The sequence below is a fragment of the Aspergillus karnatakaensis genome (genome assembly GCF_047715665.1).
Source record: "Aspergillus karnatakaensis strain CBS 102800 unplaced genomic scaffold BJY04scaffold_89, whole genome shotgun sequence".
Classification (NCBI taxonomy): Eukaryota; Fungi; Ascomycota; class Eurotiomycetes; order Eurotiales; family Aspergillaceae; genus Aspergillus; species Aspergillus karnatakaensis.
The window spans coordinates 40909-66022 of NW_027395801.1; the positions used below are offsets into that span (position 1 = coordinate 40909).

The 25114-nt window shown below is 51.3% G+C and overlaps 10 protein-coding genes across 10 annotated transcripts; 6 read left to right on the forward strand and 4 right to left on the reverse strand.

Annotated features, from left to right (window-relative positions):
- Window positions 1–799: 799 nt before the first annotated feature.
- On the reverse strand, window positions 800–2221 carry BJY04DRAFT_211561 (protein kinase; the record flags this gene model as incomplete). The annotated part of the gene is made up of 5 exons (XM_073714427.1): window positions 800–993; window positions 1047–1215; window positions 1265–1575; window positions 1632–1930; window positions 1971–2221. The coding sequence occupies 5 exons, from the start codon at window positions 2219–2221 to the stop codon at window positions 800–802; spliced, it is 1224 nt and encodes a 407-aa protein (XP_073564886.1).
- A 670-nt stretch (window positions 2222–2891) lies between these two features.
- BJY04DRAFT_202671 (uncharacterized protein) lies at window positions 2892–3815 on the forward strand. The gene is made up of 3 exons (XM_073713241.1): window positions 2892–3067; window positions 3122–3283; window positions 3360–3815. Exons 1-3 carry the CDS (start codon window positions 2968–2970, stop codon window positions 3563–3565), a joined length of 468 nt encoding a protein of 155 aa, XP_073564887.1. The 5' UTR covers window positions 2892–2967; the 3' UTR covers window positions 3566–3815.
- Window positions 3816–4362: 547 nt separating this feature from the next.
- BJY04DRAFT_202673 (uncharacterized protein) lies at window positions 4363–5099 on the forward strand. Its single transcript, XM_073713242.1, has 2 exons — window positions 4363–4520; window positions 4617–5099. Exons 1-2 carry the CDS (start codon window positions 4445–4447, stop codon window positions 4883–4885), a joined length of 345 nt encoding a protein of 114 aa, XP_073564888.1. The 5' UTR covers window positions 4363–4444; the 3' UTR covers window positions 4886–5099.
- A 203-nt stretch (window positions 5100–5302) lies between these two features.
- Window positions 5303–5836, forward strand: BJY04DRAFT_202674 (uncharacterized protein). The gene has a single exon (XM_073713243.1). The coding sequence runs from the start codon at window positions 5542–5544 to the stop codon at window positions 5737–5739; it is 198 nt and encodes a 65-aa protein (XP_073564889.1). The 5' UTR covers window positions 5303–5541; the 3' UTR covers window positions 5740–5836.
- A 3561-nt stretch (window positions 5837–9397) lies between these two features.
- On the forward strand, window positions 9398–13765 carry BJY04DRAFT_211562 (putative ubiquitin-specific protease UBP12; the record flags this gene model as incomplete). The annotated part of the gene is made up of 3 exons (XM_073714428.1): window positions 9398–10889; window positions 10934–12961; window positions 13008–13765. The coding sequence occupies 3 exons, from the start codon at window positions 9398–9400 to the stop codon at window positions 13763–13765; spliced, it is 4278 nt and encodes a 1425-aa protein (XP_073564890.1).
- Window positions 13766–14737: 972 nt separating this feature from the next.
- On the forward strand, window positions 14738–15682 carry BJY04DRAFT_224384 (uncharacterized protein; the record flags this gene model as incomplete). Its single annotated transcript, XM_073717957.1, has 1 exon — window positions 14738–15682. One exon carries the CDS (start codon window positions 14738–14740, stop codon window positions 15680–15682), a length of 945 nt encoding a protein of 314 aa, XP_073564891.1.
- An 805-nt stretch (window positions 15683–16487) lies between these two features.
- On the reverse strand, window positions 16488–17619 carry BJY04DRAFT_224385 (uncharacterized protein; the record flags this gene model as incomplete). The annotated part of the gene is made up of 2 exons (XM_073717958.1): window positions 16488–16966; window positions 17514–17619. 2 exons carry the CDS (start codon window positions 17617–17619, stop codon window positions 16488–16490), a joined length of 585 nt encoding a protein of 194 aa, XP_073564892.1.
- A 260-nt stretch (window positions 17620–17879) lies between these two features.
- Window positions 17880–19012, forward strand: BJY04DRAFT_211563 (uncharacterized protein; the record flags this gene model as incomplete). The annotated part of the gene is made up of 3 exons (XM_073714429.1): window positions 17880–17912; window positions 18227–18592; window positions 18653–19012. 3 exons carry the CDS (start codon window positions 17880–17882, stop codon window positions 19010–19012), a joined length of 759 nt encoding a protein of 252 aa, XP_073564893.1.
- A 387-nt stretch (window positions 19013–19399) lies between these two features.
- On the reverse strand, window positions 19400–21806 carry BJY04DRAFT_232956 (putative lipoxygenase; the record flags this gene model as incomplete). The annotated part of the gene is made up of 3 exons (XM_073719847.1): window positions 19400–20433; window positions 20503–21422; window positions 21514–21806. 3 exons carry the CDS (start codon window positions 21804–21806, stop codon window positions 19400–19402), a joined length of 2247 nt encoding a protein of 748 aa, XP_073564894.1.
- Window positions 21807–22651: 845 nt separating this feature from the next.
- Window positions 22652–24873, reverse strand: BJY04DRAFT_167809 (putative MFS transporter). The gene is made up of 3 exons (XM_073709151.1): window positions 24296–24873; window positions 23992–24238; window positions 22652–23944 (listed from the first exon to the last, which is right to left on the reverse strand). The coding sequence occupies exons 1-3, from the start codon at window positions 24714–24716 to the stop codon at window positions 22921–22923; spliced, it is 1692 nt and encodes a 563-aa protein (XP_073564895.1). The 5' UTR covers window positions 24717–24873; the 3' UTR covers window positions 22652–22920.
- Between the last annotated feature and the right edge of the window lie 241 nt (window positions 24874–25114).

Below are 25114 nucleotides of genomic sequence, written 5' to 3' on the forward strand. Positions count from 1 at the left end.
GAGGGGAGGGCGGATGTGCCGTCCGGTACTCCTCCGGTCGTTCAAGGTGAGTTCCATACGAGTTACCGGTGACTTGCAAGAAGCCAACAGTTCTCAAGCTCAAGCCCAACCTCAACCTCAACCTCAACCTCAACCTCAACCTCGAACTCAAGCCCAGGCCCAAGCAAAACGCCACCGCTGCCGTCGAATAACTTCACCGTGTCTGAAGAAGTGTGCAGGACGACTGTGCATCGGGCTAATCATCACCGTCTATGCTTTATTCACTATCGGCTTTCTTGCGGGCATCCTCTACGCCATTTATCTTGGCCTGAGGGGATAGGGGGGACGTGCTAGAGAAGGATCTGATTTCGGGTGGGCAGGGCTATAGCTATGGCTATGGCTATGGGCCCTGCGATGGATGTCTGCGTTCTATATCTTCCTGAGGACTTCAATTCTGTTGTGTTTTGCTCTTTGCGGGTTGTTCGATTTCTCATCGTTCTATATCCCTGTTAAGACTCCTAAACCCCGTTTTCGGGTATACTATCAGCCAGGCCGTGCTCGTCTTTGATCGCTTCCACCATGCACAAGCCTTCCAGACTTACTAGTAAAGCTACAGAAGCCCCAACTACGAGGCCTTGAACCTGAGGACTCTGACATGCAATGTACCACGCGTAGCCTTTACAATCTTGTTCAATCCGCAAGTAGTATGAAGTTGCGTAGATATCAATTGATTGCACTACGTGCATCGAAGACCAGGTCAGTAATTATCATTATGCGCCAAGAGCATTGAAAACGAGTCAAAGGCGCAACCGACCTCCTATCAATCCTCCTCAAACTCGGCATACAGCCAAGGAGCTTGCAGCAATTCTCTTGCTATACTTCGTTCCTCGGGGCGCCATTTCATCATCCTTTTGACAAACTCAATGAACATCCTCTTGTTCTCGCCTTTGACATTGTTCAACAAGTTCTCGAAATTGAAGGTTGTTGGGTCGACCGTTGGGCCTTTAAAGATCCCTGTGATTTATCAGCCAAGTGCAATTACTAGGCGCAAAGGTAGAGGCACATACCCTGACCGGTACAAAATCGTGATGTCCTCCTCCCCTTGTCCAAGAGCTCCTTCGGAGGATCACCTAGCAATTCAGTTATGCATGCAAGATGGCCTAACTCATTATACTCCTGAACATGCAGAGGATCTATATCTTTGAAAAGCTTTCTACCTTCAAGGACATCCCATAACTGGGTATCAGACGTTAGCAAGGTACTATCAAAGCCAGATAAAACCTACCATGACGCCCAAGTTCCATATGTCAGCACTATACGAATAGCCAGCATCTAGGATAACCTCTGGCGCACGGTGAATTTCCGCTTGAATACACCCAACATTCGGGTTGTCACCAGAAACGGAAAGATCGAAATCTGTGATTTGGATGATCCCTGTTGTATTGCGAGGTAAACCATAGTTGTTTCGGGAGAGGTATATCGTGCGGCCGTCTGGGTGATTTTTCTGTGGGAGGGGGTTTTGGTATTCGTTTTTTGCAGATTCTTCTAGGATGGACGGATCTTCTAGTTGGACCATTATGTTATCTGGCTTTAGATCTGGTATCAATTAGCTGGCCGCCTTGTATAATAGAAGTCAAGAAGCTCCGACGAACCAGGATGAATGATATGGCACCCTGTGTGGAGGTAATCAAGACCGTGGAGAATCATTTGAAGCATGATCTTCAGTACATCTGAAGGTATCGTATCTCCAATGAACCTCTGTCTGTATAGCCAAAGGGGCTCGCGTAAGGGCTCAAAAACAAGGACAAGGCATTTTTTTGATTCATGCTGTAGGTGAAAAGAATCAAGAAGATGTCTGACGAAGGGATAACCTTTGTGCTGTGGATTTGTCTCCGAGATAAGTCGGAGAGTATCCTGCTCTGCTTCAGCAGTACCCCTCCTACGCGGAAGGCTGGCATTTGGTTATACCTGAAGGTCTTGGGTGCACAAACTGGTTGAGGTCCCGAGCAAGCCAAACGGTTGAATTCGTTCCGTAGCCAAGCTTCGCCGCAAGCTGGTATCTGCTGTTGAGCACATCTCCTAAACAAGCCGGGTAGAAGAGTCTTGGATCATAGTATGGCGTATTTTCCTCCTCGATGAGCTGCTTCGTGTCCAGATGAGGTGCGACCGCTGTTGACAACGGCCACGGGCGATGCTTTAGAGCTGCTAATGGGGCGGTGGCTCTTCTGATAACAGTTGTCATTGATAATGCCAAGGCATAGGGTTGATTTGTTCTTCATGTATAAAGTTAGTGTACTAGAGTGGAAGGTCGGAGGTTGTCTTGAGATGACTTGACTACAAATAATGGTCGAATACTCGGGGGTGGAATATCTAAATTGCGGACTGTTTTGCATCAAGTAGTCATCTTGCAGCTGTAAACTGCCAGAACATAGGATGGCCCTGTATACAACACTTCATACACACTTTGCAACTCGATTGGTTAAGCGTTGAGCTTCAGGTGCAGCCTGCCCGGAACATAACTTTCAATATGTGCAGGAAACTCAACTTCGAACACTTCTAATCCGAGACCTATATCATGCAGAGGATCACGCCCATGGCCTTTACAATAATCATCATCCCCGATAGAGCTATCCGGTGACGAGCAAGCTTGAGCGAATACTAGGAATAAGAAGCTTGATAAAAACGCTAAGATATACTCACCACGCTGGGCTATTAGTGAACTAAAAGACAGGAATTCTCAAATCCAAGTCCAAAAGTGGCGGTTTCTGCATCTGCCTACTAGGTTTTTCGATGGTAAGATATAACGTCGGGAGACATTTCCGAGCCATAAGGTCTCTGGTGTGACTACGTAATACTATTCTCAAGGCTGCTACCTGGGTAGCATGTCTCGTTTCTTCTCTCATCCGCTAGACACAATCTCAAGACACTCTCTGGCCGCCATTGTGAGCTTCATCCATTTCATCTCCCACCACTATCACTACCGCCACTATGGACTCCCGATCCTCCACCCCAGAATGCCTCACTCCCTCCAGCGATGAGTTCTCTAAGTTCTCTAATTTCTCAGAGTGGGATGATATGGAGCAGGATGGTATGGCTTCTATCTTCTTCCGGTCTCAGCCTCTATTCACTAACAGGCGTCAAGGCGTTTCTCTACCCTCATCCCCCGAAGAGACAGACAGCGAGCTAGACAACGATCAACAGTCTCTGGCCTCTACAGGTACTCAAGACGCGGACCCAAACTCGCAACATGAGGAAAGATTTCTAGACGCCGAAGAGCCAACCCCCGTGCCATCTTCATCGCAAGGTTCGTCACTTTCCTCTTTGCATTGCGCCACCTAGTCTCTACTGTCCGCATAGCTAACCATAACCTCAAACACCAGATTCAGAACCCTTTCGGCTCGAAGAAGTGCTGAAACTTCTTTTCGAGCAAACTTTACAGTGGCTTGTAATTCTGTCGGTAGTTTATAGCATTACTGTGATGCTGGCGTTGCCTGAAAAGCAGAGGGTTCGAGAACGGCAGGTTCGGCAGCTAGAGATGATGGTGGAAGCTCTTCTTGAGGAGTTGAGGGCTCTCTACGGATATTAAGCTTCATTTCGTTCATACTATATTGGATCTAGATGGGGCGATCTCACATTCACAAGCGTAATATGCTGAATACTTCTAGTTTCTACCGTTTTCTGTTTGCTCTGGAGGTATATTCGACCTCCCTTTTATTTGTTCTGCGGTCAACTCCATCCGATTTTATTTCTTCCTGCCGTTACCTCAGCGTCTTTTGCTACAGGGTCGTGCGGCTCACGGCGTGAGATTCTTCTAGCTCTTGCGAGTTGATGACTCCATTTCAATTACATTACTTCCATGTTGGCCTCCTATCAATCGTAGCGAAGAGCCTTTTCTGTTACTAAATGGTTTACCGAACCATGCACAGGCCAGGCCCATTATGGAAATGGCTAGTCCGGCTCTATACGGATTGAGACCACAGTTATCCCGGTACCTTACTACTCTCATACTCCTACAGCGTAATGTGACTATGTCCTACCTTTTATTTTCTGTACACTGCACAGTCAACCACCTGATGCTTTATTTAAAGCCATGTTCGATATAGTCAACAACGAATATCCTGGACTCAGGAAAACAGCCACTTTCTAATTAATGTCTCGTGCTGAGTGTCGTAGGCGTGGAATGCTCGAAATTGGATGTAGCTGTCCACTGGCTGGCGCAGTAACTTATTGGAACCTACGTAGACGGGATGATTCCGGGCAAGAGAACATATGAGGTCAAAGTCAAAGCGTAGGCAGACGCAATCCATCTAATTGAGATTCTTCTTCTTCTCCTATATCTACCCTCTCCTTGCTGTCTTCATCTCTTACCAATCCACTTTGCCTTCTCTTTGCCTACTATACCTCGCTTCGGTAGCGACCTGCCATCATATCCTTTGCCCTCGTACTCTTACTCCTACTCCTATCCATGCCGATGACACCAAAAAAGGCCACCTGGACAACAACTACGACCACGAGCACCATGCCCGAAACTAAAACCAAAGGTCTGTCCCTTCTCTCTACTCTTTACCCTATTATAACACATCATATCAGATCATATCTCTTAAACCTTTATAGACGCACAGTACTGACAGTACCAGTTCTCCCACTAGAAACCAGGTTCGAATTCATCCGAAAGATCGCGTATCTCGATCCGTCGCATTACTGGTACTGTGTTATCTTCTGCACCACGGCTATCGTCATAATTTGTATTATCTGCCGGGCTGCTACATTTAGTTCAACTACCTATGGTGATACGTGCGGTGACTCGTGCGTGAAGAAGCTCGCGGCGCTGGAGATTGAGGATGTTTGTGTCATTCTGAAGGCTTATTTGGGGAAGAGTGGTTGTTCGACCGCCCATGGAGATTGAAGCAAAATCCGCAGTAGAGTTGAACTTGTACCTGTGATTACGTAGAGTGAGCAAGTAGATGCAGTGCGATACTCGCGGCGTTGAGGAATGAGGATTCCTGTGTGATTCTGAGGGCTTATTTAGGGAACTGGGTGTGCTTAGGTAGGTAGCCAGCCCTAATGAATAGCATTTCCGATCAAAGTGCAAGGAATGATTCCGGTGCGTGAGGATGAGCCAGGTTAAACATTTCCTCATCTTTTTTCTCTTCCAGTCATTTAAGAAAACTTACAGAATCCAAGGGCCCATCTCTCTGTTGAAATTCATCGCTCTCTTGCTGTCTCTATCCTACTCTACTGCGCTTGTGCTACCCAGCTGCTACCGTATCTGCTATCTCCACCATCTTAAACAATATCAAGGTTCGAGATATCAAAGATATTTCTAAGACACACCCATCATGGTTGGAACAATATACCAGCCTCTCGCGTCTGGGCCACTGCCAGAAACACCACGAGAAACCAAAGGTCCGTCTCTCTACTCGTTGCCAACCCACATCCCTACCCCCTGAGGCTCTGCAAGAATATTGTATCAAACTAACAGCGCCCTTTGATGCTAGGACGCCCCTGGCTCGAAACAATCGAAAGGATCGCCCGTTTTCAACCGTCGACTGGGTCGGCGTTATGATCTTCATAGGGCTCTGCACCCTCTTTCTTATCTTGGTCATTGCCACTTTCCTTGCGGACTCGGGAGGTTCGAAAGCGGCTGCCTATCGTGATGTGTGTAGCTTGTCGTGCGTGGAAAAACTCGAGCCGTTGAAGAATGACGAGGTGTGTGCTATTTTGAGGACTTGTTTGGGGGCGAGCTGGAAGGTGTGTTAGATTTGCAGATCCATGTACTGAGTGAGGATCTGGACTTGAAATTTGTACCTGTCTGCTGGCATGGAGGTATGTGGTGGATGATTGGAATTGGTCTGGGTATATTGGCGGATATCTAGGTGTGTTTTTATGGGAACGGAGCACAAGCAGAAAGTTATCTTCTTATAGGTTTTTGGGTAAAGCTATGATATCATCTCCGGATATTTCACTTCGTACCTTATGCTTCCATAGTGGTCACAGAGAACGACGGCGGCAGGACGTCCAATGGATTGCACGGTAAAAGGTCTCAGCAAACGGTTGCTGTCTTCCTGGCGGATGGCATCGATGATAGATAATTGTTCGGTGTAGCTTGAGCAAACGTTCTGGCTTATACTGCTTGTGCTAACATTTTATGGACGGTCTTTTTTCTATCTTAGTCTCCACCCCAAGAAGACAACGCTCGATCTGTGGCTGCGACGCGATATTTTGCCTGCGAGTGAGCATCAGATCCATGTTTGCTTACGAGTACAATTGCAGGGATTCTGGTCTGATCTACGCTCATGTTGAGATATGTTGGATGAGAGATCCGAGGAAAAGGGAGTTTGCGAAAGAGAGAAGCAGGTTGGTTCAGCGGTAGAGCGCTGAGTCTAGGGCTGTCCGTCTGTCTATCTCGATCTAGGTAGCACCTGGTCTTCTTCTACTCGGCTCTTACATTGTCTCTTGCATGGGGTGCTGATGATGGTCTTTCTCTTCTTTTATTACTTGGCGCTCGAGCTGCGTTGAGGTCCTCTCGCCTCACTTGGTGTCTCTGGTCTAGACATCTTTGAGATCACTTCCCGGAACAGTTGGCCTCACTTCTCCTCTCCTCAACCTACCTCCACCTCCCATTCGCCCTTATCTTAATCTAGCTCTCTCTCTCTCACTATCTTTCTCCCTCTCTCTCATCTCCACGACCGGCGCGCGACCTGCCTGTTATTCCTCAAGCTCATCGCCCGTTCCCTCTATCCAGCGCAACCAATCCGGCTTCTCTACGAATACACACTCGAGCTCCCAGCACGGCGCGAACGTCCCCCTTAGCTTCATGCGAGTGATGCAGCCTCGCGCCACCTCCCATTTACATAGCACTCTGATCCCGATCCAAGCTAACCTTGATCTCGTTGAAGGTTGAAGGTTGAAGGTTTAGTGACCCGTACTCACGCCGTCGACCGACCTACCAGGAATCTACCTCACTCAGATACAAACCACCTACGAGAATCTACGACCTTCTATCCCTCCTACTCGTTGCTCCGGTCATACTATGCCCTTTACCCTAGCCGACCTCGAAGAAGCCAAAAAACTCTTCATCGACGACGCAAACACCGACCCCTCAGACGCCCTCATCAAGCAAATCCAACAAACAGAGCGATACCAGCTGCGCAAGCGAAACATGAGCCAGCATACCATGACAACCTGGAGAGATGAGGATGAAAGTGAGACATACGAGCCTCCTGAGAGTAAGAAACGGCCAGCGGATACAAAGCGCAAGAGGACAAGTACCCCGGGCGACGAGGATGGGACTGGGCCGGTAGTGAAACGGAGCAAGTCGCCTCCTTTGCAGGAGTCTGAGAGGAAGGAACTGAAAGTTGATGATTCGTTTCTGGATACTTTCTCTATGGATATGGTTGATATGGGCGATGGGGATCGGCAGGTGGTGAATGGGATGGGGATTGATGGGGACAAGAAGCCGTTGCAGATGTCTCTTGAGGTTGGATCGGAATGCAACAAGGCTGAAGGCACTGGCGACCTTAATGACCAAGTCGGGGAGTCCAATACCGCGCAAGAGGCGGATCTATGTCCACAAACTGGGGGGAACATGCAACAACCAGGAGCGCTTGAAGTCCAGTCGCAGGTCCGAGTGGAAGCTGACGTCGCGAAGACTGATATGACAGTTGAGGGACAGGCTCAAGAGGCAACAAATGCCCCTCCAAAGGTTGAAACCTTGGATGGCAAAACTACTAGGCTTGAAGAGCGCTGTGGCCTAGGTGTACCTTCTGCAAATGCCGGTACGGTGGCCGGTGAAGTGGAGGTGCATGCTCAGGATGCTGGACCAGCGGGATTGGATCAACAGCTTGACGATGGCAAGGATGCGGAAAAGGACGCGACTGTATCGAAAGACACGGAGATGCAGGATATACCTAAATCCACCACTGATAATAAAACCTCGAACCTTGATCTACCTCGAACAGCGGTTCCACCCACGGGCGGCAAAGCATCCAACCCAAAGTCCTGTCCTTGGTGTGATGACTGGGCATACGGCATCATAGGACTGGCAGATGACCCCCCGAGCCGAATGTGTCTCCGCTGCCGCCTGGCATTTATGTCTATCGTTGATTGCCCCGGCCATCGAATCAGTCCACACGGCGGGCTGAACCCCATGGTGTTCGATCATAAAGCTGCAGACGACAGCTTGATCGCGACAGCGGGAAAACGGGTCAAGAAAAACGACTGGTGTTCGGTTTGTCCTTCGCCGGCCTTCTTCCGGTGCGCAACACAGCCTCTCACCGGACAAGCAAAGTCACCTGAATCAGCACAGTCCGTCCCTGGATGTGGACTGCTGCTCTGCGAGGAATGCAATATATTGTTGCGATCTTTCAAGAATCTTGCCCAGGTGGCTGCGACACATCGAAAGGAAGACCCGCAGTTTGGGTGTCGGGCGGATGTTGATTATCTTCTCGGCGACAGCGATGTATATAAAGAGATTCAAAGGATGCAGTGAGTGGGGAAGTTGGAGCTGGTGTGTTGCTTTGTGTTTCTGGAACGTTGACCGTTTGCATCTTGCTTTTTGTGTTTTGGTAAGTCAAGCAGTTTCAGGAGAGATGACGATAAGAAAGACATTTCATGGATTTAAAAGGAGATTTAAAAGGCAGTTAGTTCGTTACGGAGTAGATGAAGAAAGAGTTGGAGATGAAAGAACCCCACGTCAGTGGAGAGTCAGCTAGTAGTACCGACAGATGGAGGGTCAGGTCCGATGCGGACGAAGTTAGTAGACAGCCTTAGGATATTGCCGAGCTCTCGGGTTTGGCTAGATAATTGCTACCAGGGGTTTGAAATACAAGCGCTGCAAATGAGCTGTTGATGAAGAATCGTAAAAATCTGGATCAGTCAGCCAGACCGCCTTCCACTCCACGGCAGTTCTTGGATCCATAACGAAGGTTTCAATTTTGCAGTTCTCACTCTCTACCCCAAGACGTCCCCTCATTAATATTCTTTTCTTTTCTTTGTGTGTCTTGAGGCTCTCTCCTAGTCCTGCCACTATCCGCCTTTGTTCTGCCTCCATTACACATCCACCGTGTTACCTAGAGCTGCCACGCGCGCGGCTCGCTTCACGACGTCTTCCACAAAGCGCCGCAAGGTAGCGGAGACTCGCAGACCAGGTCCGGCCTCGCAGGTCGGAAGACGTCACGCTTCCGATTCTCCTCGCTCCCCCTCGAGATCTCGTCCTTCTCCTCCCTCCGGCTCGAACCGCAGTGAAAGCTCCTCAGCCTCCCCGCCGCCACGCTACATTCCCGCCCACCTCCAAGACGAAGTTTTGGGTCAGTCGAACACCGCCCGGTTGCCCACCCCGGATTCACCCACGAGTACAACCGAGTTTGCCTCGGCCGCCTGTGCGGGCCTGAGCATCGCTAGTGACACCGCGACCGACATGTCCGATACCGAAAAGAAAGATGGCAGCGTCCCACCGCCCGGGCGCGAAGATCGGTCAGCCTCGCCCAGTACGAAACGAGCAGCGCCCGAGGCTGAGCAGGATGTCGAGATGAAGCAGGAGCCGACAGAAAAGAATGCTGCAGGGCGTTCCCGACCCGCCGATCAAATGGATACGACGGGCTCGGAGGATGATTCGCCTGAGAATGATGGAAACTCTGCATCCGACAACGCTTACCAAACGCCGTCCAGCATGTCCACCTATACCGCTCCTGTCGCCGAAACCCAGGAAGACACCAAGACCGAACCAGAAATGACATCTCATGAGCGCCCTTCCTACGATGACCAGGTCGCTAGAGTGACGCGATCCATGATGCAACCGATGCAGGACGGCCAAAAGGGTTATATTGTTTCGTCGTCGTGGTTGAAGCGAGTTCTTGCACGGAGCTCTACACATGCGGATAAGATTGACAAGACGGCTGCAGAGGGCGAGATCGGTCCCGTTGACAACTCGGATCTCGTTCTTGTCACCGACCCGGTCAACACCGGACTCAAGGACGAGAAGGAGCAGCCGTTCATTCCCATACGTCCGGGATTAGTGCTGGGTGAAGATTTCGAAATCATACCCGAAGAAGGCTGGGATCTCATCATGGAATGGTACGGCCTCGCCGAGCAGTCTCCGGCCATCGTACGCTATGCACACAACACAAACTCCGCAGGCGATACCGATAACATTCAATACGAGATTAATCCTCCAATCTACACCATCTTGAGGCTGCCTCAACCGAACTCTGCAATCGTTCAAGCTGCTGTCAAGGGTCTCGTTGAGCCGCCGCCCAAGATCCTTGCCAGTCGCCACTCCAACTTCCAAGACTTCTTGCGTCGCGCGAAAAAGCTAGTAAATGCCGATGCACTAGGCAGAGTCCGTGTTTGGAGGATCCTAGGGGGCTTAGGGAGCGCTGCTGCGTCTACTACTATCACCCCAGCCGCTTCTCGTAGCGCTTCGCCAGCGCCATTCTCGCCGCTTGTCTCCAGTGGCGGCAGCAACTACGTTATCGACGTCAACACTTTTCTGTCCCTCTCTGAGGGCTCGCAAAGGGAGCTAATAGATGCCAAGGACCAAACATTCAACGCGAAGTACAATGGTAAAATGTCGCTGGATCTTGCTGGGCTCGCTGAGAGCGGTATCCTCGTTCTTGAAGAAGCTGCACAAGACAGCAATGCCGAATGGGTATCTGAGCTGTCGAAGCAAGCCCTGAACCGCCTGGGCGTGCCGACCAACAATATGAAAACCAATGTCCCCTCGAAGCTGAAGACTAAGAGCCCAGCCAACAGTGGACGGTCGTCACCTGTCTCAGAGCCTGTCCGGAGAGGGCGCAAGGACGGCAAGCCGCGCGGTAACACTGGTCTGAGCAACCTTGGCAATACTTGCTACATGAATTCTGCTTTGCAGTGTGTTCGTAGTGTAGAGGAGCTGACGTACTATTTCCTGAGTAAGTGTCCATTATTTGTGGCTGATTGATGCTGACTTGAGAAGACGATGTCTACAAGAAGGATCTCAACCCCAGCAACCCATTGGCCCATAATGGCGATGTAGCCAAAGCATATGCGAATCTGCTGCGTCAGATGTTTGATGAGGCAGGGTCGTCTTCGTTTGCGCCGAGACAGCTAAAGAACACTATTGGTCGCTACGGGCCTGCGTTCTCCGGTTACGGACAGCAAGACTCACAAGAATTCCTCCTCTTCCTCCTTGATGGGCTGCAAGAGGACCTGAACAGGATCCAGAAGAAGCCGTACATTGAGAAGCCCGACTCTACAGATGAAATGGTGCATGACAAGAAAGCACTGGAAGAGTTTGCCGACAAATGTTGGGACATTTACAAAGCTCGCAATGACTCCGTCATTACTGACTTGTTTGCCGGTATGTACAAGTCGACTCTTGTTTGCCCGGTCTGCGACAAAGTCAGCATCATCTTCGACCCATTCAATAACCTCACTCTCCAACTCCCAATTGAAAACCTCTGGAGCAAGTCGATCTTTTACTTCCCTCTACACAAGAAGCCGATCATCATCGATGTGGAGATCGACAAGAACTCGAGCGTCAAGGCGCTCAAGGAATTGATTGCTAAGAAAGCGGGCTCTGATGCTGAGCGCTTGATCATGTCGGAGATTTACAAGCACAAATTCTACAAGATGTTTGATAATACCACTTCAATCGCGGAGTGTCAAATCGGAGACAATGATGATATTGGCATCTTCGAGGTGGAGTCTGTGCCGACAAACTACAACCCCGACAAGCCCACAAAGAGCAGCTACCTCTCGTTTAGTCGAGCGAGCTACGAGGAAGTACCCAACTTTGACTCTCCCAAGGCTGATCGCATGATCATCTCCATCTTCAACCGAACTGAGCGGCAACAGCGAAACTTCCGGCAGCAACGCTCATTCTTTGGTGTTCCTTCGTATGTTGTCATCAACAGGGAGGAGGCAACAGACTACGACAGTATTCTGCGCAAGGTTCTTGCCGAGGTTGCAACAATGACGACCATGGACCTGCTCAATGAAGAAGTGGCGGAGGAAGAAACAGCAGAAGACTCGGATACCGTTATCATGAATGAAGCCGATGCCGAGTCGGGCGATTCGAAAATCAAAACCACATCTGTTGACGGCGAGGAAGGGATGGTGGATGTGTCCATGCGCGATGCCTCTGATCAAACAGACGACTCAGAGGAGCCTGCTCCCGCCCCTGTCCCACAAAGCTCCCTTCCCGCCAAGTTCCACAGCCTTTTCGAGATCAAGATTGCGCGAACAAATGAGGCTGTCCCTCTTGGCTTTTCTTCGGTCGATGAGAACAAGGAGTACCCCAAGATGATCGGGCGCATTCAAGTACAGCCGACCGCGAAGGAAGAGACAGCGGACGACAACGCCGAGGAGGAATCAGACGATGAAATTGACATGTTCACTACCCACGAGCGTAAGGCGACGCCGAAGCCTGAACCACAACGTCCTCTAATCGCCCCTGGTGAGGCCATTGTCTTGGACTGGAATGACGACATGTACGAGGCTCTGTTCGGCGGCGATCCCAAAGACCCCAACGGCGTCCGTGGAGCTTCCACTTGGCAGTCGATCGAGCGTATGCCGGATCCGGAGCTAGCGAACAAGCGCATGCTACGCAATAAGCGTAAGAAGAAGGGCGTCACATTGTACGAGTGCCTGGACGAGTTCAACAAGGAGGAGATTCTTTCCGAGAACGACGCGTGGTATTGTCCGCGCTGTAAAGAGCATCGCCGTGCTAGCAAGAAGTTTGAATTGTGGAAGACGCCAGACATCCTTGTCATGCACTTGAAGAGGTTCAGCGCCAGCCGTGGCTTCCGCGACAAGCTAGACATCATGGTCGACTTCCCCACCGAGGGTCTCGATTTGACCGGCCGAGTGGAGGCCCCTGAGGATGGGAAGAGCTTGATATATGATCTGTTTGCGGTGGACAACCACTACGGCGGTCTCGGAGGAGGACATTACACGGCATATGCGAAGAACTTTATGACGGGGCAGTGGAACGAATACAACGGTAAGCTACCTTGTCCTACACGGGAAGCTGATTGCTAACTGTCTAGATTCTTCTGTGTCACGGCCCATTGACCCTCAGAATGCTGTTACATCTTCCGCATACCTGCTGTTCTACCGCCGTCGGTCAGAGCGCCCGCTCGGCGGCAAAATCCTGGAGGAGATCACGGAATCGTCGACTCGGCCAGGAAGCAGTGACTCCGACTCCGGGGAGTCGCGAGGGCCGTCTCCGTCGGGGGAAGGCCGGCGTCTCGGCGGCTCCTCCCGCAATGGGTCGTCGAGCGCCTTAGCCGGAGTCGGAGCAGTTCACCAGTCGGGAGATGGTGGTTTGCGAATCGGAACACAGAAGAGCAGGGATGAGGACAGCCCCCCAGAGTACTCCAACAACCTCTCGTACGGAGAGCGCAGCCTCGGCGGCACGGAAGGTATGAACTACTACGAAGACACATACGGTCATGACGGCCTGGACAGCACGCTTCGCCCCCACACTCCGCCCTCCTGGTCGTTCAGTCGCGCCGATGCTCATCCCGTTCTACAGATGACAGAGCTCCCGGGATCCATCTCTGACGATGATCTGCTCGACGACACCGCCAGCGACAAGGCCGTTGGCGGAGGCGACATTAGCGACTCCGACTTGCGCATGGCTTCTTTCATAGATAGTCCGCCTTTCCAAGGACAGCATTACCCAGGGACGCCTATGGAAGAGACTCTCCCTGAGCTCGCGCCCCCGGATGCAGACGACGACGACGACGAACTTCCCGTGGTGGAACTGCATGTAGCAGACGACGACCGCATTGTCTCCGATTAAACCCTTCTTCCCATACTCTTTCTTTTCGCCTCACGAATTTTGGATGTGCAAACGAACTCTTAGACGGCCTGATCCGGTGACCGCAGGTGTCAGGTATTATTTCGCAAGCTCACCCTAGGATATCCTAGCTGGCGTCCTTGCACTGCATTGCTTCACGTTTTATGATGGATGGATGGATGGATGCACAGACGGTACCACATATATCACACATCACGCTTCGTTTTTCATTCCGGTGTCTGCTTGACTTCTTGTTCCTTTTTTTCTTTCTTCTATTTCCATTAAATCTCGCCCTGCATGATGATTTCCTAAAAGCTTTTTCTGTGGCGGTCTTCTAGAGCAGAATGACTTGCCGGGGGTGATATGATCTGTGCTCGACATACATAACTAGGGGGCACAGCGAGCGGGGTGCGGTTGCAGGTGGTGTTTGTGTATAGGGGGTGGTGAGATGGGTGGGTGGTCTAGATAGAGGCCGCGAATAGATTTGACTGATCTTCCCAATTTGTTCTTGTAGCAGTTGTAGATTGTAGTGTAAGACGTAAGTTGTTTTTTATATCGTACTAGTACTAATATAGGAAGAGACACTATTGCTACCTACTGCCCTACAGGGCACTTAACCCGTTCTTATTGCTCTTTCCAGATCTTCAGGCACCCCACTGCTAGACCTATGCTAAGGGGAGGATACTCTACAAGAGCCTCTTCTTACTCTCCAGGCATATTTATTGCAATACTAGTTAGAATCTTAACCTTCACCTTGCGGTCGTGAGAAGTCGGGCACCTGACCTCCAGTTAGGTAGGTACCTACCTAGGTAGACAGACCCTCCTTCCTATTACGGATGCGTGTCCCTTCCGCATGTCCCTCCCAATGCCTTCAGTATCACTCAAGCACCCAGCATTCAGCATCTCAAAGCATCAACCCAACCACCGCCATTCATTCACTATCTCTACCAACATTCATTTCATTCCCAAATCAACATGGCTCTTCCAACACCCCCGCACACACCCCCCCTACTAGCCCAACCAACCCCGATCCTCCCCACCACAGAATTCAATCTACCCTCTACCAGTCCACCGGCAATCCCAACAATTTTCACTGTCTCCCCATCACCGGAGGAAGCCAACGACCTCTTGATCCTCTCACCACCACTCCCCCCACCCTCACTACCGCTATCGGCATCGGCATCAGCATCAACCAGAACAGCAGCAACCGCAAACAGGCAACTCCGCGTCCCAACCCCTTTCTCAGCGCCGTTTTTGAAAACCCTTAGCCTGAGCCCCTCTCTCGAACCAAGAGACCTCCTCAGCGATAGCGAAATCAGCACCCTCGATCTAGGACCGGCGTTTGATCGCAGCACGACGCCGAGTCCTGAATTAGGGCTTCTACAGGAGAACGCGGTCGCTGCGTCTCGGGCTACATTGCGTCTAGCTACACCAAGCCCCAAACCAAGTTCCGGACTAGGGCTTCTCCAGAAGAATGCAATTGCTGCGTCTCGGGCGACACCAAACCCTGAATCAAAATCAAAACTTCTCCCCCGCGGCATTTCCCGGACTCCATATAACGAAAGAGAGCGGTATGATGCTAGTATGCTCGAGCTTCTACCTGCATTCTGCCGCAGCGGCGCGCCGAGTCCCGAGCCGAGTGGCAGTGTTTGGCGTGGGATCCGGAATCTAAGTCTGAGTGAGCCGGCCGCGGGACCGGATTTAAGGGTTAGAAGGAGCAGCACGGATTCGATTGAGTCGTTGCTTTCAGAAACTGAACAAGATGATACGGACTTGAGCTCGACGGAGGACGAAGAGACGGCGGTCAAGTTGAGGAGGGATGAGCGTGATAGCTTGGTGAAGGCTGCGCGGAGGGGGAGGACGGGGCAGTTTGCGCATGCGAGGATTCGGGAGACGAGGAGGAAGCCGTGGCATCGGTGATGCGTGAGGTATTGGGACTGGTTGTTTGTCGTTCTTTAAGGGTTTTCTTTTTATGCACATGCTATGCTGTAAACTTGGGGGTTGTTTATTATACAGTCTGTGGATATTGTTAGACAGATAGAGGAAAGCAATAGGCTTCAATTTACTCCTTTCCATTACATGTTAACAATAGCAGCAGTATACCCTTATACCTTTCTATCATGTTATAGCAACCCCAATTCCTGCACCATATGCCCGTGCAGGCATATACTGCTGCATCATACTAGGCCATACGTGCTGGTTCAAATCCAGGGGGTAAAATTTGCTACCATACCGGCTCCTCTACCATATCCAGCAGTTTAATACTAGAGACGATTGAGTTTACAAAAGGCGAGCTCTAACACGTCAACAAACAGCGCGTATAACTCATGAAAGCCACGGGGCACTGTTTGTACAGGTACTAGAATATATCCAAGTATGGCTGGCTTCACTATACGAATAAGTAATTCTCGGTAGAACCTCCTGTACATAGGAAGCGCGAACGAACGCTTACCCAGGACAGACTGGTCAAATATCCCACCTACTCACCTTGTTGACCTGCATGCATGCGTCTTTGTCAAGGTAAATTCAGTTGAGCAGCCGAAATCGAGTAATTCGAGTCTCAGATACTCCGTATACACCAGATACTTCATAAACTTGTTGCTTTTATCGCTTCCATCCAGCATAGCTATATTATAATTATGGTCCGGGGGGATGCATGCTCAAAAACACCACCGAAGGGGTCTACATAGCGTCTTTTCTTCTCATAACCATAGTTCCGACACGCTCAAAGCAGCCAGGATGGGAATGTGATTCCCTCAAGACGAGGGAGATTAAGCTCTGGCCAGCGGTCCACCAGTGGTGAATGCTGCTCATCTTCAGACATAGAAGACTTGTTCCCAGCTTCGTCTCGAGCAAGAGCATAGTCCGGATCAATCCTCTTGCGAACATGGGGGAATACGATGTAATACACCCTTAGGTGCGGTGTGCGAGGGTCTATCGAGTTCAATTCCAGCACCCCCTCCATCGCCAAACCAGAAATCGTTAGAGAACCATGTGCTACGGACCCGTATTCGTCGACCGCCGCAGGCTGGACTTTGCACCGCACCACGGTACTAAAGTGCCGGAACGGCCAGCGCGGGTCGATGCGGAGCTTGTCCTTGGACCATAGGAAGGCCCAGAATGTCGCTTCGGTGGCCACGCTGGCCCAGGACCAGGTCGGGGCGTTCAAGGGGTACGGTCTGCCCGACGGAGACTCAACCTCGACTGTCCGTCCATATGAGGTCGTCGTTTAGAGAGTCTTCCCAGTATCCAGCCAGGTACCGGGACTGTCTGTGCGGGCTCAGATCTCGGGCCAGACCTCCCAGGGCGGGGGAGTCGATCGCGGAGCGCCGTATAGAATGTGACCATCGTTCGCCACAAAGCTGCACAGTAGTAATGAGGTGGCAGGCTACCTGATCGGACTTTTGTGTCATGGCCACAGCTTTCGGACTCCAAGATAGCGGCAAGCTCAGCCTTTGCCATGTGCCTTGTGTCCTCGCAAATAAGACCGCACTCGCAGTGCATCCCAGACCTGCATTCAAAGAATAGGTCATGGCGCCCAAAATGAAGGACGCGGGTGGAAAACATCCGCTCTTGGAAAACCCAGGCGCGGAAAAGTAGAGGAAAGTCTCGTGGTATAGGTGGATGATGGTCACTGTAGGCCTGATTAGGATCATTGTCCTTATTGTCATCGTGATCGCCGCCACTTATGGTGATGTGATGAGCGATGGTCTCTCTGAAGAACAGACAAAGGCCTTCCCCGCTTGAATACCAGCCCGGACCTCGACATCAGCGGTCGATCGAAACAAGCCCCCGCTGCCGTTTCTTGCATGCGTGGCAGCGATCGTAAAGTGGCCGTTGCGATAGACTGAAGCCATCTTGGCGGTCATCCTGAATGATGCACAGTGAGTCTATCCAGATATACTGTATGCCGAGCTTCGAAATTAGAGTGATCGCATCTTGAAATGTTTGTGAGAGACTGTCCCATGGCATCACGGTTTTCTTGTCTTTCAAGCAATCTGCACGGTTCTTCGAAGTGGTTGCAGATCGGACAACGCCCTTTGCAATCGCAGGACCGCTTCTCCCCCCCTCGCAGAATCCATTTTGCTCGCTGACACATGGCAGGGATGGTATCAAAATGGGGGATGGATTGTTTAGATCGCAACAAGCGGTCTGTGCTCACCTGACCGACGTGTCGGTGCCCCTCGAAATACGTACCTGGAACAGCACAGGATATCTTAGGATATATTATTACCACCACTTTAGCTTCAATTTCTTACCAAACTGCATGGACTTTGATCACACTTTCACTTTCACTCACCACGTCCAAAACGAGTCTCCCTGGTCTTTACACTTGGCCACCTCCACCACCAACTATAAAGGTAATATTACTAACATCTTCGTTTGATCCCTGCTGATCCATTCGTCCAGGATACTCCCAGCCCCCCCAAGGGAAACGAAACGGAGCCGGTCTCCAACACTCAGCCCGCACCACCAAACAGCCAATCCCAGCCCCAGGGCGCTGAACCTCCTCTACCAGCATCTACCCATGACCCTTACCAAGGTTTACCCTTGATCGGTAATGGTCTGACAGGGTACATCCTGAATCTCGGAGACAGCCGTGCCGTGATAGTCGCCAAGAAATACGACCCGGGCTCCTTTTCAACTGCGCAAGTCCTCAGCGAGATGAATCAGGAAATCCTCGAGAACGAGATCAACGTCTACAAACGGCTAGGCACTCATCCAGGGATCATCCCTTACTACCGGATATCATCACATGGTATTGAGCTTCCCCTCGCTCAGGGAGACTTGGAGTCCTATCTCGAGACCTATTCCGAGCCTGAGGATGTGGTGAAGAGTACCTAAATGTCAAGTCTGATTGACTCCTTCGCGCACGTGCATGCCCGCAAGGTCTTCATCGACGACATCGCCCTTCGTAACATCTTGGTCCTAGATGAGAAGGTTTACCTCGCAGACTTCGGACAGTCGGTCATATGGCCGCTTGATATCGACATTACCTCTGCAAATGACAAAGACCTGACCGCCCGGATTAGGATCCTGCATCTCGGCTGGCTCCTCTACTCTATTGCGACCTGGGATGTCCCTAAGTACTATTTCTTCGACGCCGAGGACCCCTCCTGGCCTGCGCCAGACTCGTTTCCGAATGTCAATGGTGTTCTCGGTGGGGAGGTGATCAGAAAGTGCTGGCTGGGTGAATATGCGAGCATGGAAGATGTTAGAGATGAGGCTGGGCGCTGGGTTGGTACCTAGATCCTCTAAGAATCAGGACAAAAAGGAAAGAATTCATGGTGGGGGGGATCAATAGAAAATGAGCCATGCATGCTGGATCATGAGAAGGCGCGCTTCTGTAACCAGAGGCCAGTTTATTCTCCCTTATTTAACAAAAAAAAAAAAAAAAACTGAATAGACTGAGTGAAATAACCCCTCACTGTACGCGGCCCTCTGACATCGAGAAGAACAAGCATGTCACCATTCAAGAACTGGCATCCAATCTACAGCTTGAGATCGCTTATGAGGTCCAACTGCTGCAGCCTAAGATCGGCGGCAACAGTTTCTTCACACAGACACAGGCCAAGCAACCAAGTAAGCTTACAGCACCGAGTGGGCATGCGCAATATCATACCAGCACATCAGCAGCTAGATCAAAATCGACACTGCATTCCAGTCCGGGTACAGCACCTCGTATGGAAGGGTCTCCCAGTGATCTACCTGCTGCGCGTACTGCTTAAACTCCTCTGCGCTGCGCTCAATCTCAGCAAAAAGGGTAGCTGCGGCGTGTGCGATAGCCTTGTTCTCTGCGGTAGGCGGCTTAGTCGCATACAGGCTAGCCTTGGAATGAGCGTAGTTCCTGAGGCTTTCTTCGGGGGCCGGTTTCTTGCTAAGTAGGTAGGGGACGTGCGAGGCCAGAAGCCATTCGGTCGAATGGTTCATTGGGAGGGCCTTGACGAGGTCTTCCTCTGTGAAATTGAGCAGGGTCTCCAGGGAGGTCGGGGGCGGTTCGAAAAGGCACGGGGGTTTGTTGACTACAAAGGCCATGTAGTATCGCTGGAGATAGTTGACAGCCGTGTGCTGCGGGGAGGCAATGTGGATACACATGGTCACGCAGTCGACCAGGTCGGCGAAGGTCTGGATGGAGGGGAAATTCAACTTGCCGCCTCCGTCCTGGCCGAGCTCTCTGACCCAGCTCTGCAGCTGGGGGTCTGCTTTGACTTTGAGGTCGGCATCAGGTCCGTGGTAGGTAGCGGCGAGGGTCTCGTTCACGAACGCTCGGAGCTTCCCCCACATGCTGTGGATGCACTTGGCAAAGGCGTAGTTGTGGAACTTCGGGTCGTCGAGTTGGTCGGGAGGGAATCCCCGGTTCTTGAGGTCGGTTGGTACGTACTGTTTCTTGAAGTCGAATTTCGCGTAGGCATCCCGCATGAAGTTCTGGGCCTCTTGGGCTTGGAAGCCAACCAGGTCGAGAACGACATGGGGGACAAGAGTTGACCGGGCAGCGGCGTTCAGAGCCAGGGTCTTCTGCCAGTGAGGAATGAGTAGCTGCATCACCGGGTGAGATTTGTCGAGTTGCCGGTGGGAGGCAACAATAATGGCCTCTTCCACAAAGTGGGTATGGGTCAGGTGTACCGTCACCTCATGCCGAACCCAGTCACTACATTGCACGCATGTTTTGGCTGACATGAGAGCAACAAGTTAGCAGACCGACAGAAACAGAGCAAGCCGTGGTAGGAAACCGCACTCACCATATCTCCAAGGCCAGTCCGTAGCCTCTTCGGCGAGCTGCTGGATTGCCTCCCGCTTGTCGGTTCCTGACTTGAAGTCTCTCGACCTGAACAATGTCCGGTTAAAGATAGTCACCGAGTTCTCAGCACTACCTCGCCAATCAATCACAATAGCCAACGGGTAGAGCTGGCCCTTCTCATCGAGATAGAACAGACAAACCGACGCGCAGTTATACCGATACTGCCTCGCACGCCCTCCAAGCCACCCTCTATCTTCCGAATAACTCTTGATCTCCCGATCCGCGGGCTTCACGCCAGCAGCCGCACGGAAGTAGCTATAATCCTGCAAATACAACCCCTGCCGACAACTAGTCCTAAGAAACCCCATGCTCTCCGTAACGGCCTTATCCCCAGATCCACTTGAGGCGCTGACGAAATAATCCACCCAGAAATCCGAAGCCCGCTCAATCGTCGTAGGATTAACCCCAGTAAACTGCTGCTGCGCAAACCAGCCATCGCTAAACCAGTCGTCCAGATCCCCAACATTGGGTTGATCGAAGATGTCGTTTCTCGTCTTCTGCCGTTCCCGGCGCTTCCGGTTGTAATCTTCGACGTCTTTGAGCGTTTTCCCTGCATCTGGCGTGCCCATGCCACCCAGCGCTAGGTTCGCCGCCGCTCGCGCGGGTGTTTTCTTATACCAGGATAGAAAGTTGCGCATTAGAGACCCTGCCTGGATCATGCGCATGTTATCGAAGATCTTCTTCCGGGGGAGGTCCGTTCGCTGATTCGGATCCTCCTCGTCGTCTTTGCCCGCGAGATTCAGATGCGGCGGATAGCCGTCCGTGCCATCCGAGTACAAGTACAGCTTTCGCTTCTGCTCTATGCTTCGAGGAAGCGGGAGCACAGAGTCAAAGTCCGCGACCTCCATGAAGGCTCCGAAGCTTGTCGATACCAGTTAGCTAGAAGGCAACGACAGAAGAAAATAAAAGAAAACAAAAAAGGAAAAAAAAAAAAAAAAGAGAGAAAAAGTACCGATGCTCAACAATTTCATAGGTCTTCAGCAGCGCCAACTGCGTGCCTCGATAGGTTACCCCTTGCTCTGTATCAGGGACAGCATTCGAGATCCCGCTGTTGAGCCTCCAAGCCAGGCTCTCGGGGTTGTTCATGTAGGCGATCCGATCCGCCTTGTCGTCCAGCTTCGGGGTGTCGGGCAGCATATCGAGATTCGTCAATTCATTGACGTATACGCCGGTGTCGATGCAGTTGAGAGGAGGGGCTTCAGGCGCCAGGAGGCCCCTGCCGGGCATGGACGACTTTGCAGCCATGATTGAGAATTGAGTAACAGCGAGATAAGATATCAGGGTGGATTGGCGGCCGCGAGAAGTTATAGACACATAGGTTTGTGCGCCCGACTACGGTGCCAGTACTATATTGTAGTGCTTCTTGATGTAATTATTGCGCTCTGTAGGTGAGCTTCTACAGTATCTAACGTATAGCTCGGCTCTGGCAGTCATGATGTCAAGCCTACGACTGGGACCGGGAGTACGGTCAGAACGTGTGGAAATATGCACCTCTGAGTTAATAGTATTCGAGAGCCCAGATGACAGAAGGTTATCGGAGATCTTATCCGGATATCTGCGGAAGTTTGGTCACTGATTTATAGTACAATGGATTAACTCAGAAGCAAGCAAGCGGGCTGGAGCCCAGCGCGAGAGTCTATAAAATTCACAGTGCAATTGACACGGAAGAAAAGCCTTATATTATACTCTAGTAAATACCATGGTCTTCTTCTGCATAACCCCAGTACAAAATCAGATCCCTCCTTCTCTCCACAGCACTGCTAGTAGTGGGAGAGCAGAGCAAGCGGCTGCTAAGGTACTGTCCAAAGTAAATGGGGTAATGGCTGGTTTCTGCAGGGTGTCGGACTGTTCTTGGTAGGTGTTCAGCCAGTCATGGTTTTTTTGTTTGTTTTATTACAGCCCCCCTCCAAGGTTGGCCGCAGGTGCATCGACTTACTTCTTGGTTGGGGTTCTTGAAGATCACGTCATATCCTGTATATGTTAATGAACAAGTGATTGTTGACATGATTAGGATTAGGACGAGCGAGACGGGTTAGGGTAGATACAGGAGGTCGCATGGAATGGGGATGTCATACTCAACTATGATTCATGTCATGTCTAATAAGAAATCAGCCAGAAAGGGCCACGCATCTACCCTGGGAACGATTGAGAAGAACCTTGAACCGATGACCATCTATTTTTGTTCCTGCTCTTATATTCTATATTCAACTCTGCCAGTGCTATACCATACCATACCATACCGAAATCGAAACTAGACCCGAAACGCCTGTGGCTGATCTATATACATGCAACCCAACCCTGAGAAACATCCTTTAAATATATACAATGCAAACCTCCACGCTCGACTGTGAATGACTCACTAATCCCCATGCTCAACCTGCACCTCCTTATCCCTCTCCCCCGGCAACTCAAACGCCCAAACCGCCACACCGACAAGGCAAAACGCCGTGCTGGTCATCATCCACGCAAGGCCGATCCACGGCCCACCCAGGCTCAATCCAACCTGGAAGACCGTAGTGATGGACAAACTGGCAATGACATTGCCGATCGCCTGTAAGACTTCAATAACTGTGAACAATCTTGCTGTTTCGTCGCGGTGCACGAGTGTGGTGATCAGCGAGCGAGCGAGATACGCGAATCCCGACCCCATTGTTTGTGTTATTAGACTTGGGATTAGGAAGCCGATGGAGGGGGAGAGGCCGATTCCGAGGGTGCCTACGGCGAGGAAGATGAGGCTGCCGCGCGCGAGTTTGAGGTCCTTTGCGGCGGAGGGGAGGCCGGCGAGGACGTGGCTGGAGATGTAGGGGAGGATGAAGAGGAAGAGCGGGATTGTGAGGGCTGGTTTGAAGGAGGTGAGGAGGTTGGCTTGTGCGAGGGTCCAGTTGTACCGGGCTGAGATGTATTGGGTTAGGAACCAGGAGGAGCCGCGGGAGAGGCGGTAGACGAGGAAGGCGGTTAGGAGCAGGAGGACGCGCTTGCTGCGGAAGATGAAGGCGTAGGGGGTTAGGGAGGAGGTGAGCGTGGTGAAGAGGGAGGAGAGGAGGGAGCGGTTCTTGGGTCTGTTGAAGAAGGTGGAGAGGGGATCCTCGGTGTCGAGGTCGATGTCGTCTGGGTACTTTTCTGCGGAGGCTCGGGGGTCGATCTCGCTAGGTGACGATAACGCGTCGAGTTCCAGTTCGGCAGCGCCGGATTCGTGTGTACGGGGCGTCACGGCGTTCTTAGTCTCGGGGAGTAGTAACGCCATCAACACACCAACGATAACCACGCTCCATCCGATAAGCAGTGGGATCCAAGGGTTGTAGACCATCAGCCATGAGCTTGCGGCACTGGAAATGAAGTCCGCAACCATGCTCACGATCCCGAAGCGGAAGAACATCAATGCCCTATATAGTCAGTAGAGATACAAATTTTTGTTGTGACTGCTGCTTACCTCTCCTCCTCCGTCGTGACATCCGCCATCATGGTAAAAATCACAGCCATTGTGACCACAGGCCCACCGCCAAAAACATACGACAGACAAGCCGTCCACACCATGCGCAGCGGAAAGACATCCGAGAACCACATAACAACAAACAGAATCACACAGTTCAGAATGAACCCCGGAATACCGAAACAAAGCGCCTTTCTGCGTCCTAGCCGATCAGCCAAGAGGCCATACGGCGCTGCCAGAATGACACCTAAATAACGATTAGCACTGTAGCTAGCAAATGCTAAGAAGTTGAGAAAAGACATACTCAAAACGCCCTCAAAAAACTCATAAAACCCCTTCACGGCCGCGACCTCACTCTGCACCTCCTTCCCCTTACACAGCTCCTCCTTGACCTGGCCATCGACGCCAATCTTGCTCGGGTCAAACTCCACATAGTATTCGCGGCAGGCGATGGATTCGTAGATGCGCGTTATCGGCCCGCCGGCCATGACGAAGCCGACTTCGACGGCGAGCACGATGGCGAAGAGCGTGATCATGAACCGCGAGCGGATTGCGCCGTTGATGACCACGTCTTCTTTGGTGAGAGCGACGGAGGGGCGGCGGGGGGTGTGAGTGATGTTGCCATTTTGCTGCTGCTGCTGCTGCTGCTGCAGGAAGGGGGCGTCCTCGTCGCTGTCGCTGGTGTCGCGGTCTTGGTAGCGGTCTTGGGGGTATTCAGGGGGCATGGTTGGAGTCCATTTACGGTCCTATAGTTGTAGAAGGAAGAGAACCGGTGTATGTAGGTAAGAATGGGTGTTTAAACAAGAGCAAGCGGAAGAGAAAGCAAGAAAAGAGGGGAAGATCAAAGGGATGGCATGTCGGATCTGGGGAGCTGAGCTGAGCTGAGGCTAGGTGGCAGCAAAGCAAAGCCAAAGCAAACATGCAAGGGTTAGGGGAACCATAAATAAGCAACTAAGATCTCCTTTGATAGGATCACGATAATCAAAATAAAATTAGTGCTCCGAACGCTAGCCATGGGCGATGGGGCCGAATTTAGTCCTATTGATTCATTGGTCTGCTAATGGAGGAAAACCTTTGTTTCGCAGAAGGTTGCACGTGGTGAGTTATCTGATATTGATAAGTA

Coding starts and splice junctions, on each gene's coding strand:
- BJY04DRAFT_202673 (XM_073713242.1), top strand. CDS start 4,445: ATGCCGATGACACCAAAAAAGGCCACCTGGACAACAACTACGACCACG. Junction 4,521..4,616: donor GCCCGAAACTAAAACCAAAG/GTCTGTCCCTTC, acceptor TGACAGTACCAG/TTCTCCCACTAGAAACCAGG.
- BJY04DRAFT_202674 (XM_073713243.1), top strand. CDS start 5,542: ATGATCTTCATAGGGCTCTGCACCCTCTTTCTTATCTTGGTCATTGCC.
- BJY04DRAFT_202671 (XM_073713241.1), top strand. CDS start 2,968: ATGGACTCCCGATCCTCCACCCCAGAATGCCTCACTCCCTCCAGCGAT. Junction 3,068..3,121: donor GGATGATATGGAGCAGGATG/GTATGGCTTCTA, acceptor ACAGGCGTCAAG/GCGTTTCTCTACCCTCATCC. Junction 3,284..3,359: donor CGTGCCATCTTCATCGCAAG/GTTCGTCACTTT, acceptor CTCAAACACCAG/ATTCAGAACCCTTTCGGCTC.
- BJY04DRAFT_167809 (XM_073709151.1), bottom strand. CDS start 24,716: ATGCCCCCTGAATACCCCCAAGACCGCTACCAAGACCGCGACACCAGC. Junction 24,239..24,295: donor GTTTTTTGAGGGCGTTTTGA/GTATGTCTTTTC, acceptor ATCGTTATTTAG/GTGTCATTCTGGCAGCGCCG. Junction 23,945..23,991: donor GTCACGACGGAGGAGGAGAG/GTAAGCAGCAGT, acceptor CTGACTATATAG/GGCATTGATGTTCTTCCGCT.